Source organism: Myotis daubentonii, chromosome 12, assembly GCF_963259705.1.
Source record: "Myotis daubentonii chromosome 12, mMyoDau2.1, whole genome shotgun sequence".
Classification (NCBI taxonomy): domain Eukaryota; kingdom Metazoa; phylum Chordata; class Mammalia; order Chiroptera; family Vespertilionidae; genus Myotis; species Myotis daubentonii.
Window position 1 is genome coordinate 66,672,909 of NC_081851.1, and position 16,273 is coordinate 66,689,181.

At 43.6% G+C, this 16,273-nt stretch overlaps 1 protein-coding gene across 1 annotated transcript in view; it reads left to right on the forward strand.

Annotated features, from left to right (window-relative positions):
* The window catches only part of ALK (ALK receptor tyrosine kinase), a 577,143-nt gene that overhangs the window by 165,107 nt on the left and 395,763 nt on the right, over nt 1-16,273 (forward strand). Inside the window, exon 3 of the mRNA XM_059660239.1 lies at nt 15,732-15,896. Coding sequence (XP_059516222.1) covers nt 15,732-15,896 — 165 coding nt within the window. The remainder of the gene's footprint in view (nt 1-15,731; nt 15,897-16,273) is intronic.

The window sequence follows — 16,273 nt, forward strand, 5'->3', positions numbered from 1 at the left end:
GCAAGTGTCTATAAATAATTGCAATCTGGTCCTTTGTATTGTTATTGCCTTTTAACCAGATTTGTGATAAAAACCAGTCTGGATAAAATTTTGAATTTGTTTTCAAAGTCATTCAACTTTTATAAAATACAGAATGTCCAAAAAAGGCAGGTTTGCCTCCTGCATGACTCAGAGAAGATTGCATTTATTCTCTGTGGTCATATCCTTGTCATCTAGAATCCTCATGATTTCCCTTCTTGAGAGAGGAGAGGACCCAAACCATTGGCCAGACATTGCCCGATGCTTAACGGGAAGGCCAAAGTCAGCGCCATTATTGCTTTTGACTCAAAGGGTGTGAAGAGCTGATTCTTGACTGCTTGTTCCTCGACTAAGTGCAGCGGTAATTCCAGAGCCTCTCCACCTTCTTACCATATTTAATTCAGCTTAGACTGAATTAAAGACCTACCTGCTCCCACCACCATCTCTGCATGCCTGGTCTAGTGCCAGATGCTGGAGTTGATACAAATACAACAGTGAAGTTGCGTTGGTGGTATAGTGGTGAGCATAGCTGCCTTCCAAATACAACAGTGAGTAAGACGTGTTGCTGGTCTCCCAGAGCTCAGAAAACAGAGACATAATTCTGTAGGCAGCTAGGCTCTTTGCCACAAAGAGTGCCTTTGGAGCTCACCCCAGAGCACAGAGGTTGGGTACTCACCCTGAGACCTACTGCAGAGCAAACAAAAGCCGGGGTTAAGACCAAGACTCCTGTCTCCTTAAGGATGTTTGTGGGGGTCCAGCCCATATCTCTCAATGAACTGAAGAGGCCACCAGGATCAGTGGTGGTAAATCCACACCTTCTAGCTGCCTGCCATGAAAGACATTTTAAGAAATATTAACAACTTCATTAATTTTAAGGCCTCAAACTTGGGCGGAGAAATTTGACTGGAAAATTGCTGCCTAAAGGGGTCATTCTTCAGACAGTGAGAAATAACCAGGTCTCAGTAAGTCGCTGTGGGCACTGGAGTGGTGGAGTTTTGTGCCTGGCTGACTGTTTCCACCTGTATTCTGGGGAGGAGTTGTGGGCAGTGACGAGAGTGGGCATCCATAGCCTGACCACAGGCATCCTGACTAGACAGCTGTCTCAGGCCAGCTGTCCAGACCTGAATTGAGTATGGCTTTCTCTTCATCAGTGTTTTATGAGAAGAGACGAAGTAGAGAGAGGCTAATAAGATTTATTCACCCCCAGCCTATAATTATCTGCTTGAGGAAAAAATTTGACCTATCTTTTGGAGGTCTCCCTATATTTCTTCTAATTTGCATTGGGGCCTTTCATGTTGTATAAAATATATTCTCTTCAGTGGCATTTGGCACCCGATTTCAGTTCTTTCTCGCCACTTGTCTTGAACGATGGGAGCCTGCTAATTTCATCACCGACAAGCAGAGAGCTGCACGTTCATCTCTCTTCTTTGGAGGAAGGAGACATCTAAAGAAGGACTTTTTTCCTTTTGTCATCAGCTCTGCTGCCTTAAGACTGACTTATAGGCTTGACTACAAGGCTTGGGCTCTAACTACCTTCCCAAATAAAAATCTGTTCCAGCTTTGCTGAGGTTGCTCAGTGGTTGAGCATCGACCTATGAACCAGAAGGTCACGGTTAGATTCCCAGTCAGGGCACATGCCTGGGTTACAGGCTCAATCCCTGGGGCGTATAGGAGGCAGCTGATCAATGATTCTCTCTCATCATTGATGTCTCTATCTCTCTCTCCCACTCCCTTCCTCTCTGAAATAAACAAAAAATATATTTAAAAAGAAAATCTGTTCCAGCCAGCAGCTCCAGGTGCTAAAGAGATTAAGGCCACTAAGGGGTTTGGTGTCTCACTGGGGCCACTGAGCTCTGGAGCCACAGAACAGATGGTACCCTGCCCAGCTGTAATTCCTATTTGCCCACTCTGGGTGTGGGAAGAATCTGATCAACATTTAAAACATAATAACCAAAGGTTCTGGGCCAGGTGAAGAAGAGAAATAATTTTCATATAGGAAAAAAAAGTTTGATACTTTATAGAACTCTTTCATACACCCTTTTCTCACTTAAGCTTATTATAAAATTGTGGTGGGTAGATGTTATTTTATAAAACATTTTTATAGAAATGTAAATTGAGTGCCAAAGAAGTTTACTTATGTGCTCCCAAGTTATGGAGCAGGTGGACAGTTAGAAAAGACTGAACCCAGATTTTCTGACTCCAAGTTGAGTGCTCTTTCTACCATATAACAAAGTGAATTAAAAGATGAAGTCTCCTCTTAATGAGGGGGCCCTCATTTTCTAGCCAATCTGGTGTTTGGACTGAATGACAAGTCTGATATTCAAGATCGTGGCCGCTGTAGGATCAAAACTTGATGTCCCTAAATTGAGACTGTCCCAGGTATGCCAGGTAATTCACCCCCTCCTAAATGTGGGTATAGCCCCCCTCTGCCCAAGCACCATGGTCTCTCTTGTCTTCCTTACCATAGACTATGGTCCCTGTTAGTAGGTGAATTGTGTCCTTCCAAAAGATATATTGAGCTCCTAACCCCTAAGACCTGTGAATGTGATCTTATTTAGAAACAGGGTCTAATCATACTGGATTAGAGTAAACAGACAAAGACACACACAGGATAAACACCATGTAAAGATGGAGGTGGAGATAGAGTGATGCATCTACAAGCCAAGGAATGCCAAGGAGTGCTGGCAGTCACCAAAAGCTATGAGAAAGGCATGGCACAAATTCTCCCCTAGAGCTGTCAGAGGGAGCATGGCCCTACTAATGCCTTGATTTTGGACTTCTGGCCCCCAGAACTGTGAGACTAAATTTCTGTTGTTTTAAGCTGCCCAGTTTGTAGTACTTGGTTATGACAGCTCTAATAAACTAATACAACTTTTCATTCTTCCAGTCCTCTATATCCAGAATATTAACTCCTGGGAAAGAAAGATTCCTCTTAACACCCCAACATCAGGGCACAACAAAACCATTGCTGGACTTTAAATAAAAGTTCTATTAAAACTTTGTCTGCTTCCAAGCCCAAGGGACCATCTAATTTAGGGACTGATGCTTTTGGAAAGAAAGAAAAATTAGACATTTTAATTACTTTCCCTGCTGCCACTAATCATTTTTTTATTGAAAAGATTACGTAATTAAATATATTTCTCCCTAAAAAAAAAAAACAACCTACCACTAAATAAAAAATGGAAAACAAAAAGGCTCTCTAGTCCCCTGTAGGATTTGCTTCATAACTCAGGAAGCAAGTCTGTTTGATCACATTTCTGAAATTACATTTTTAATGTGGCTAGCTGTGATCAGTCCTTCCACCCTCAAGAGCCTGCACCAGTGAAAAGCAGCTCCCAGCTTCCTGGTAGACCATTGTCAGGTCTGAAAGCTTTCATACCAATTCTTCTGCCCTAATAGGCCAGGACTTCTTGTGTCCTCTTCCCATCCCTACTCCATTGAGCTGGAAAATCAAGTGTTTTCCTAGTCTATGCCTCAGTGTGTTTATCTACAACACTTTGAGCAAAAGGCTTCTGGATGCATTCACCCTAAAGACTGAGTCCCAAAGGGGACAGCAAAGCCGCCGTTCATATGAAACCAAGAGCAGGGAGCATTGTCACCCTGAGGACCACTGGCCTGCTGGGATCCAAAGAACTCAACCCATGGAATTAAATAAAAAGCAGTTGGCTTAGGTGTTTCAAGGAGAGATTTGTTTAAAATGCTCTACTTTTCAAATGAAGACACATAGATCCACTCAATAAATACCAACAATTTATCTCTACCTTAGTAGCAGATTAGTAAAAAGAAGCAGAAAGAAAACAAGTCAGGTTAAAATATAATAAATTATTCACCAGCTGACACAAGGACAAGAAAAGCAAGTCAAAAGAGATCCGTTTAAAACACTTGTCACAGCCAAAGAGGGAAAAGCATTGACAAAAGGGAAAGAGGGGAGAGAAAGAGAAACCGAGAGAAAGACAGACAGACAGACAGACAAGACAGACAAGCATGGAAAGGATCACTCAGGGCTGTCTAGGCTTATGTCCATGTATTCTTTCACCTGCTAGCATGGTGTCAGCTTTCACACCTGGGCAGGTGACTCCCTAATGCTTGGTCCAATTTTGATCTCCCTCCTGAGGGTCATTTTTGCATCCCTACCTACATGTAGTATTTCTCCCTTAGAGGTCAAGGAATCCACAGCTTGTTCCATTTTGCATACCTAGTATGTAATCCAGTGTTTGTCCTTGGTTGGGTTCTTAATAAGTATATTAATAAATTGCAACATTTGCTGAACAATCCAGGAGCAAACTAGGGGTATATGCAAGTCTCTCAATTCCCAACCTGGAGCTTTTCAACCCCTTAGGATCTCTGTTTTATGAAAAGATAGGATGTTCCCAGCAGTCCTCTATTCCTAAAGTCATTCTAATTCAGTGGTTCTCAACCTTCCTAATGCCGCAACGCTTTAATACAGTTCCTCATGTTGTGGTGACCCCCAACCATAAAATTATTTTCATTGCTACTTCATAACTGTAATTTTGCTACTGTTATGAATCGTAATGTAAATATCTGATATGCAGGATGTATTTTCATTGTTACAAATTGAACATAATTAAAGCATAGTGATTAATCACAAAAACAATATGTAATTATATGTGTGTTTTCCGATGGTGACCCCTGTGAAAGGTTCGTTCAACACCCAAAGGGGTTGCGACCCACAGGTTGAGAACCGCTGTTCTAATTGGTTTCAGGAAAGACATTTGTTTAAAGGGAGAACAGTACCTGGGCTGGCCATACATTGGTTTAGAATTCAAAGCTGTGGCTTTAACTACTTTGGAAAGGCTTATTTCATCTCTTAATCTTAAAAAGCATATTCAGTAGACATGAGTGAGCGGAGGAATTTTTGTTTTGACAGCTTTGGGACATCTGCATATTATATACAGAGCATTTATAACCAGCCTAGAAAGGCATGTGTCCAAAACATATGCAGGAAAATGACTGATCAAGAGTGAGAAAAATGAGAGGAAATCCTCTTGAAATGAAATGTTTTGTCAAGAGCAACCTTATATGCAAAACTTTATATCAGAAGAGACCTCAGATTAATAGGATTTTAACTAGCATTTGAACAGACGACTAGAATAATTTGGTCTATGAGACATTCACAAAAATTGCAAGCTGTCAGGACCCAAAGCAATCTGGTTAAATAGCCTCATCTTACTAATCAGGAGAGAGGCATAGAGAGTCAGTGCTCTGCCTAGGGCTGATGGCAGAGCTGAGATTCAAACCCAGGGCCCGTGGGCCCACATGTAACCTGGTATCTGCTTGTTTTTGAGATTGGCATCAGAAATGAACTCCTTATTCACCTCCATCCTCCAGCAGATCCTCAGCAGCAGAGACAGAAGAGTAAATTAGAGGGTCATTTTGCATGTTGTGAGGTAGAGACCTTCTATGACCAACAGCCTCTTCTGGTTGTTGTGGATGCTGCATTCCTCAGAGCTGTCTGCCAGCCTTCTGGTTTCAGGAAGGATCTCATTTGGATGGATGTCATGCTGAGCAGTGTATGTGCTACTAGGGTTTCTATCATGCCCTCTGGAACCTGCTTAACTCTGTTGGAGACCCCACTTGTATGGTCACTTCCATGATACTTCCTGGAAATCGCGGGCTGAGAACTGGACTGGAAGTCCAACCTGAGTTCTGGTCTCCACACTCTTACTTCTCCAGACCCTAAGCCAGCGGTTCTCAACCTGTGGGTCACGATCCCAACGCAGGGGTCGCCTAAGACCGCCCTGCATATCAGATATTTACATTATGATTCATAACAGTAGCAACATTACAGCTATGAAGTAGCAATGAAAATAATTTTATGGTTGGGTCACAACATGAGGAACTGTATTTAAAGGGCCAGAAGGTTGAGAACCACTGCCCTAGGCCACTCCACTTGGGCCACGTCACTCCTTTCAGCTTCAATTTTCCCATCTGTAAATGAGGAGGCTGGGCTAGGAACTTCAGAATGCCTACGATTTTAATTACTTTCCATTTTCTGTTCTGGGATGACGAGCAAAGTCCCATTTGTTTTTTCTGTATCAATTTTTGGGCCATAGATAAGAGAAATGAGAATTAAGCTTTTGATGCCTATCTCCCACCATGTGGGCATGAATGCTATACAGCAGTGATGGCGAACCTTTTGAGCTCGGCGTGTCAGCATTTTGAAAAACCCTAACTTAACTCTGGTGCCGTGTCACATATAGAAATTTTTTGATATTTTCAACCATAGTAAAACAAAGACTTATATTTTTGATATTTATTTTATATATGTAAATGCCATTTAACAAAGAAAAATCAACCAAAAAAATGAGTTCGTGTGTCACCTCTGACACGCATGTCATAGGTTCGCCATCGCTGCTATACAGCATCTTCCAAGACTGTCTTCCAAGGCTGTGTTTATATAAGTGATTGATTGAAGGAGACTTGGCCCTTCTTTTCTGCAGATTGATTATAAGTGAGATAAACAGATGTCTTGAATTGGGTGATTGGTTCCCAGATACATTCTAGGGAACAAGCTGGTAGGAAGTGTATGATTTCAGTTCTAGGGCCCCATGACAAATGAATAGTGGTTGTAGGAGGGGACAGGCAGGGGCCAGGTTTGGTACTTAGTTTTATGAAGTGAATGATCAGATGTTGATGGCAGCTGGTGGATTAATATCAAAGGTGAGTGGTGGGCTAAGTGCCTCCTTGGGAGATAACCTAGAAAGGGGGCAGTAGAAGCCCCTAATTATTTGGGCCTGGGTTGGAAGTCAGGACTCTTGGGATTCTGTTTTGGCCATCTGTCCAAATAAAATCATTTTATTTCTCCACTTCATTTTTTCATATGAGGAGCTGAGCCTAGAGAGGTTAAAGATGTGCTTGAAGTCATACCACAGAGCCAGGGCTAGAATCCAGCTCTCTTTACTCAAGGTCTAATGTGACTTCACTTCCAAAGGGAAGCGTGGTTAGTTTGCCAGAAAGCAAAGATTGGGTAAGGACTTTCAACAAGGTTTGCCTTCAGTGCTGGGCACTCTCCTCTGCCAAGAGACCCCTGGAGCCACCCAAAGGTCCACAGGGATGATGGCTATCATTTCATATAAAATCACGTGTGGGCCACTGCTCTACTAGTAGGTGCTTGATGTACGAACTTCATTTAATCCTCCTCACAATTCCCTGAGGTGGTTTCTGCTTTAATCCCCATTTTACAGATGAAAAAGTGAGGCATAGAGAATTTAAATGATTTGCCCTGAGGTACCCATCTAGTAAAGTGACTGAGCTTTCATCATGAGCAGCCTGATTCCATGCGTCATCGATGCTCCTAATTATTCCCCAGACACCCGGGTATCCCCTGAAGTTTGGATCTGAAACAGAGCAAGGGAGGAGAGTACCTGGGTCCTCCAAAGTTAAGTCAGTTCATCTAATCCCTCAGTTTCCAGTGGTAAATCTGAGGCTCAGGGAGACCAAGGTGGTAAGAACATCCATACACAGTATCTCATTAAGAAAGCACTTCTACATTCATGTCCTTACTTGGTTGTCACAGCAGATACTATCTTTATCAGCATAATTATTGTGATAAATATCTCAGGTTTATACACACACAAAAACTAAGATTCAAATGGTTAAATGAATTGCCCAAAAGTAGAAGCTGATTGGCCCAAAGTTGGAAGAGTTTCCAAGAATTTTCTAGTGATCTTCTTTTTTTTTTTTTTAAGATTTTTAAAATTGATTTCAGAGAGGAAGGGAGAGGGAGAGAGAGGGATAGAAACATCAGTGATGAGAGAGAATCATTAATTGGCTGCCTCCTCCATGCCCCCTACTGGGGATCAATCCAACAACCTGAATGTGTGTTTTGACCTGGAACCAAACCTCCTGATTCATGAGTCAATGCTCAACCACTGAAACACACTGGCCAGGCTCTGGTGATCTTTATCCTTCACTCCTAAGCCACTGCTTCCCTCCCTCTGCTCTCACGGGATCTTCTGGCCTGTGCCAAGGCCTGCTCTCTAGCTGGAAGCTTCCAGCAACCATCAAATGCAGCTTGTTGGCAGAGGAGTACATGTAGGATGAGAGAACCCAGAAAGCCTTACTGGAGATTGTTTGAAACCTAGTCATGTACGTTTTTGCTAGCTTATTCCAGAAAAGCACGCTCTAGATTTTTGGAAATTTCCTAATTCTTTAAGGTATTGTTTGTTTGTTACCCACAACTTTGAATACTACTACTACTACTAATAATAATAATACCAACAATAAAAATCACAGGGTTAGGAAATGGGTTTTAGTACCAATTTTGCAACCCACCCATTAATCATCCTTGGACGAACTTCATCATGTCTCTGGGCCTCAGTTTCTCAATGGCAGATGGTTCCTCATGACCCTGAAAGTCAACAGTTCTGGAGAATCACTTATGAAAAGGAGAATCACTTATGAAAGTTGCCTTGTGCCTCAGGATTGTGGCAACTTAGGAGGTTCCCTGAGCTGGGTACTGTCTTTAAGGACTGACAGTGCTTTGAGAATGCTGATTTCTAGGACTCTATATAATCACCTGTAGCTTCAAAAATGAAGCTCTGTTATTTGACTTCTAAGAGAACCGTATAATTCACCCACAAGAGAATTGCCACATCTGCATATGGCTCCTTGTTGAATGCACAAATCAGGCTTGTCAGGAATACATTGGCATCTGTCTATGCCAGCCATGAAGCAATCCAGCCTCAGACCAAGTGTGCCAGTAAGCTGAGCCGAGGAGGTGAGAGCTGGTGATTTAGTAACTGACATTCAGCCAGGCCTGGGCCTGGTGCTGCTGGGAGAGGATGGCATTTGGCGAGGCCTCCACAGTGAGTAGAAATGCCCTCCGCACTGTGTGTGAGGGACTCTTTGACCAGCCACGTGACCCTGGGAAAGCCTTTTCTTTGCCTGGATCTTGTTTTGTTTTTTTGTTTTTTCCCCATCTGTCCAATGGGATTGATCTCAAATGTAGTTTCAAGTTTTAATAGCCTCTGACTCTGAATATCACCTAAAGTCAGACATACCAGCCTTTCATGTTCTAACAAAATTCTCAGGAATGGTCATCTGCCATCAGTTGGAATGCCATACATAAATACTATTTCTCATGGTAAACACAAACTTGTGTTTTAGAAAGGCATGACTGTATGAATTCTGAATCAGTTGGCAATGTCTCCATTCCAAGCACATGCAGCATCTCCTTGAGTCCTCCAAGCAGTTCTGGGAAGTTAGTCTTATCACTGAGATGACCAAGTCTGAGAATGAGGGAGAGAGCACCCCCTCTCCACGCCCCCCCCCCCATACCACATAGCTGACAGGCGGCAGAATCGGAGTCAAATTTTAGGTCTTGTGCTCTATCACTGAGAAAGAGTCATGATGATATTAAGATCACTTAATGAATAGCACAAGTGGGCATAGATACATAGGAAAAGATTGTAGGGCTGAGTGGTACCATAGAGACCACCATTTTACCAGTGAGGAGTGGCAGGCCCAACATCAAGGCTATCTGCGTCATGGCTATTAAACATCAGGTCAAGGTAACTAGAGAAAGGAAAATAACCCCAAGACAAAATCACAGTCATGTTGCCATATTTTAAACTAGCAGCAAACCTGATAATTCTTTTTTTTCAGATGCAGTTCCCATGGCCAAGTATCCAGTTGGATAAACTCTCCCTTGGGCCCCTGATGGCCATAGAAACCTTGCATACCCCACCCTCAGTTCCCTCTACTGAGACCCCTAGCCTTACCCAAGAAACAGAGCCGATATCTGGAAGATATCAGGAAACCTAGATGGGAACTTCGAGCCCAGGGCCTTACTATACATGTAGCCATGGCTTTCTGAGTCACATACCCACTGGGATGAAGACTTGCATCTGGGAAATGTGTACTCTGATTCATTCCTCACTAGGGTGTTCTACATTCAACTTTAAAAAGTGGTATCAGGTCCTTTCAGGACAGCTCAGATGCCCTGGCTTCTGTCCTGCCTCCAGCTGGGCCCTGCCTATCCCTCCATGGGTTCAGTTCCTGTCCTGCCTCATTGCAGGTCTCAGCCCCTATTGGTGTCTGTGGCTCTGAATGAGGGGAGCTATTTCTGTTACCATTTTGTTGTAATTCCCTGTTTATAGATACTGACATCAAGGCTTCAGGTGTCCCAGGGAGGAAGCAGGTCAGTGATAGTCTACTCAATCACTTCCTATCTTGGTAACCTCACATGTGGCTTCACTTCTCTAAACCCCAGTATCTTCCTCTGTTACATAGAGATAAGGTTCCTGCCTAATTCATAGGGATTAAATAAGGTAATAATGAAGGATTCCTAACAGAGCATCTGACCCAGAAAGCCCTCAGGAATGCTACCAGTTATGAAAATACTTTCCACGACCTTCATGGAGGTCCTCCCCTTGGGGCTTGGGACTCTTCTATAAACACACACCAGAGTCAAGAACTTAAGTCTGATCCCAAGCTTGACTTCTGAAACACTTGTAGTAAGAGAGGAAATGAAAAAGGGTGAAGTACCTATGGGATTGAGAAACAGGTGTTCTTCTGTTTTCATTGCTGGTTTTTGCTCTGTAACATTTGCTTCCAAACCTTGTTATGGGTTGAGTCTGTGTGACATTAACCAGTGGATTCCTGTGACTGCCCGGGGCAGTTGCTCTTAAGGCCCCTGCCACCCTGTGGTCATCTGAAAACTGGTCAGCCTTTGAATGAGTGTCTTAAAAATGAAAGGAGGTTGCTTGTCCCTTAATTGAAATTGACTAAAGTGAATGAAGAAACTAGTGGGAGGTCTCTGGGTTTCCAGGGTTAAGATCAAGAAGACACAAAAGGCCTTGACTCAAGGGATTTTTTTGAGCCTGAGGTCAGTCTGGAAACAAAGGAGAACTGTTTCCAGAGCCCACCAAAGGGAAGATCTAAGTGTCCAAAGTACACCATATTGCCCTACTATCCTTCCATGGTGTTATGGACTATGCCTGGAACTCACATGCACTCTTCTTTATGTGGCTCAGACTGGGAAGGCCCCATCTCTGTCTGTGTAGCTAGGCATAGGCCTTGGGCATGACAACTTTGATAGTCTCACACATATCGAGAGGCTAGGTTTCCACCCTCAGACTCAGTGCCAGGGTGGGCGGTCATTGCCAACTTCCTTACAGCCAAGGGAATTTGGTAAGAGAACTAGGCATCTCTCCGGGCAGGGTCACCACAGGGTTTTCTGATCAGTTACCATAGTTGTCTTCTGAATGATTGCCTTTTATATTAGGGCAATGTCTTGAAGCTAACTGCTAATGGAACAGTTCAGAATATAGGTACAAACTGATAAAAATGCATGAACACACACACACACACACACACACACACACACACACACATACATGCACGCACGCACACACGCACTCACCTGGAACAGTCATCTGCAAAATTTATCTGAACTTTCCTTCCTAATTCTTTGAAAGTGAATTTTGAGATAACCTGAGTCCTTATTGAGTATGATGCACATTCAGCCTCCTTCCATGGAATCTGCTTCTAGGGAAGACAACAAGCCTTCGTTTAGAGCAGTGGTTCTCAACCTTCTGGCCCTTTAAATACAGTTCCATAAAATTATTTTCATTGCTACTTCATCACTGTAATGTTGCTACTGTTGTGAATCATCATGTGAATATCTGATATGCAGGATGGTCTTAGGCGACCCCTGTGAAAGGGTCGTTCGACCGCCAAAGGGGTCGCGACCCACAGGTAGAGAACCGCTGGTTTAGAGGGAGACAGAGTGAACGTGACTGACTGACAGTCTATAGGATTGGTTGTGTTGGCCCAGAATGAGCCCTTTAAAATAAATGACCTTCTCAGATGGAGGGCACCGTAGAGAGTGTATGCTCGATTCCTTTCATTTTTCAGATGCATAAAATGAGACATAGAGAGGGAAATAGACCTCCTGAGGTCCCTTAGCTGCTGTTTGCAGGCCCGACCCCAGAACATCCTCACTGCCCTGCCAAGACCTTTCCCTTCACAGCACTTGACTCTCAGCAGGCGAACTGTTTCCAGGAGATTCCATTACCTTATTTTTCTTTCATGATGGGAGAGGCTAAAAGGTGGGTAGTTGTGATTTCAACTATGTGATTGGCAAGTTCTGGAAAGCATGTCTTTTTCTCATTGTGTTTTTCAATGGTTAGATTCCCCTGGTTCCTAACAGGTACATAAAGTAGGATCGAAATCTCTGGGTTCTTCTGAAGATCACAGTCACTTTGAAAAATGGGTCCAACACAGAGGAAATAATTATCTGTCCCCTTAGGGTGGAGGAGACTTTGCAGATCTGAAGAGGTTGCAGATTTGGGTCCAATAACCAAAATATAATAGTGGATGGAGATCTTTCTTGAGTCATTCTTTTTTTCAGCTTTTCTTTTATCCCACATGTCTGATCCGTCATCAAGCTCTTCATCATCTCCACTGCTGCTGCTTGAAGTGGGTTGAGATTTTGAAGCTGTGGAGGTGTGATGAAACACGCCTGGGTCTTCATTATCCAGCCCTGGGTCACATTCTGGTTCTGCCTCAGGAAAGTCCTTTGATCTTTGAGCAAGTAGAATCATCTTTCTGAGCCTCAGTTTTCTCCTCTGTAGAGACAGGACATTCTCATTGTTCTTCTGCAGATTAAATATAGTAACATAAGACAATACCTACTAGCATAGTCTCTGGCAGAGAGCCAGTGACTGTTATTTTCCAACCCTTCCCTTGGGTGGGGACCTTCCTCTACCATTGGGCTACTTAAGGCTAAACATTTCACTGAGCTCTTAATCCCTTTGACTTCCATTTGTAGAATAGACCCCCCTATCCCACAAGGACTGAGTTAGAGGAGGGTTAAGGAGAGAGATTGAAGAAGCACTGTAGGTCTAGAACATTGATGGCGAACCTTTTGAGCTCGGCGTGTCAGCATTTTGAAAAACCCTAACTTAACTCTGGTGCTGTGTCACATATAGAAGTTTTTTGATATTTGCAACCATAGTAAAACAAAGATTTATGTTTTTGATATTTATTGTATATATTTAAATGCCATTTAACAAAGAAAATTCAACAAAAAAAAATGAGTTCGCTTGTCACCTCTAACACGCGTGTCATAGGTTCGCCATCACTGGCCTAGAACCTCAGAAAAGACCCATGGAAAATGAGACTTAACCTGGTGTTTTTTTTAGAAAAGACACATCCCAGGTATTAGTGTACAAAAGGCACTGAGGCTAGCTCAGGAAAAGGAAACCCATCCTTATGTTTTATGAGAAATTAAATCAGAATGTAGGAAGGCCCAATTTAATTTCAACCCAAATGAGCAGTAATGTTAGCTCCACTTCTATTTAAAGCCAAAGAGTACAGCTTTGACAGCTAAAGTGAGGCTGCCTTGGAGCAACAATTTCAAAATGAACCCATGTGGTAAGTGGAGAGCCTGCCTCGCCTGTTTCACTAGGCAGGGTTTGCTCCAAACACAGCCAATTATTAGACAGATTGCACGTTTGCCAGGCAGTGCCTAAGAATGCATGTCACACCTCTGTCCCAGATAGAAATTGGGTGACTTTAATTGGAGAAAAAAATAAGAGAGAGGATGGGCCACAGAAACTGAAGCTTTGAGAAAGGTAGAATAATTGTCCATGTGGTTTGGGGATGGTCAGTAACTTTCTCTCCCACCTTCTGACTTGATCATTTCCTGACGTGGCTGGGTCTTTTTGAACCTTCCCAGAAGGGCCACATTGAGTGGCTATACCTTTCATTATGAGGATCATTTCTGTGTCACAGAGTACAAAATGTTGGATCAGTTTTCTCCTTGCATTCTGCTATCAAAACCTGGCGAGAAAGTCTTGAAGATGAAAGCAGTCTACAATTCATGGATACCAATTCATAGCAGCAGCTCAGCCCCAGAGGCAGGTAGAAAGTCTTCGAGGCTGATGAAATATGTAGGCAGCAAGTGTCATGTCAACTCAGACAAGGCTAGCTCGGCCTGTTCAGTTTTGCCATTATAAAGGTGAACTGCCTGAATCGTGAAAGGGCGAGTGGTATTAACCTTAGAACCAGAAGAATGGCAGCTCCTGGAGAGCAGCTGGCACATAAATCCCTACTGGCTGAGAAGAAGAAAGGTGCTTAATAGGAGTGTAATTGAAGGATTTTTTTCCTCTCCCCCTAGTTGGGCCCGTGTCAATGGGATTCATTTACTCCCCTCCAGGACAGGGCCAGCTACCTAAGGGTATGGAAATCTAGTGACCCGCTGCCTGCACTAGAATCGGCCCCACTTCTCTGCATTCTGAAATTCTCAACAGCAGACTCTCCTTGGAGAACAAGATAGCAATAGCCCAGAATCAGCTATTAAAACACACAGTGATAACTGGGACTTTGCACCCATTAGCACCATCCCAGATTTATTTATCCAATTAGTTATAACCCTCTGAGAGCCAGGATTTGGACCCTTTAAAAAGTCACATCAATATGGACTTTAGAAAGCAGCTAGTCTAGGTCTCCTTCTGAGGAACTTGAGGCCCAGTGAGGGTAAGTGGCTTATTCAAGGTAACCAGCAAGTCAGCGGCCGAGCTAGACTACAGTCATCTTGTCTATACCCCTTGTTTTACAGTTGAGGGCATAAAGTTCCATACATGAGAAGAGGCTGGCCAAGCCTGGACACCACCAAATTTCCCCAAATTTCTAATCCAGAGGTTCATTCTTTGTATCACATTATTTCTTTCTTCATATCCCCATGCCAAGGGGAGATGATGAAGTAAAAGGTGGGTGAATATTTTGCATTTTGGTACATGTTCTACTGATGCATCAGCTAGCTTAGAGAGCCTACCTGGTTAAAGGCACTTCATCTTTTTTAGGTAATGCACAATGAGTAAGGAAGGGAAAGACAAGGTGAGTGTATTCTAAAAGTAGAGCAAAAATGGAATGATTTGGGCACAAGGATGATGATCCCCCAAAGAAGCCCAGAAAAAGATCATAAAACATCCCTCTTCCTTCTTTCTCCTCACCCAGTGACCGACCCCATTCCCACCTCAAGAGAGAATAACCTGGATTAGCTGGCATAGCCTTGGCCCTCTTTTCTGGAGAGGGATTGAAGGGTGGACAACAGAGCTGGCAGAAAAGGCTGTGAGTGAGACTTACATTCCCTTTGGCTTTCTCTTCTCAGATAGGGCAGGACCTGACTAGGATTTTTCCTGGGCCTCCGTGATGGGCAAGGCTCATGTACATAGGTAATGCAATATCCACTAGTTCTTACAGATAACTTCCAAAGTAGATATTATCATCCCCCATGTATAGGTATGGAAATTTGAGGCCAGAGATGTTAATTTTATTTCCTGGAATAACCAGCTGGTCAGTGGTAGTGCTAGGCTTAGATCCAGACCTATCTGATTGCAAAGTCAGGTGCTTCCCACTTGACCTCAGTCCTCTCCATGTCACCAGGTAACCTCCTAGGATGCTGAGCTTCTCAGGGTCCCACCTGTTAGTTTTCCTGCCATCTCTGAGGACACCTCCCATAATCTGAGTCAAACAAAGAACACCTTTTTCTCTCTTAGCCCCCTTTTCACCAACATGGAGTCTGCCACTTGTGAAGTTGACAACTTACCACCTGGGGATAGGGTGAAGATGCGTGTGTGACAAAGACCAACTTCCTGGAATGCAGGAGTAAGCCTCTAGGGCTGGATGGTCATGTTTGGGAAACAGTTTGCCCCACTGACCATTGGCTGTCACTGTCATTGCAGGGCTGGAGTGCAGCTTTGACTTCCCCTGTGAGCTGGAGTACTCCCCTCCACTGCACGACCTCGGGAACCAGAGCTGGTCCTGGCGCCGTGTCCCCTCGGAGGAGGCCTCCCAGATGGACCTGCTGGACGGACCCGAGGCAGAGCATTCCAAGGAGATGCCCAGAGGTAAGGGCAGAGGCCACTGCCAAGTGTTCTGGGTGGGCCAGGATGGCTGAAATGTCAATTCCTGTTTGAAAAGTTAAAGCATCCCCATCCCTGCTCTATTCTATTTCCTTTGAAACCTGCTTTTAATATCTGTGCCTCTCCATGTCTTCTTGAGCCATGCAAGGAGGGGGGGGAATGCAAGTACAATTTTAAGATCAGTCCAACCCTTTATTTACTCTCTTACCAAGGAATGGAAACAGGATTTCATGACTCTCTTTCATGCAGATTTCCCAATGTCAGATGTAGGAGAAAGTGCTGACCTGTTTGTCCATTTGGAACAGGGTTGCCAGATAAAAACAAGCCACCCAGTTAAACTTGAGGAACAAATTATTTTTCAT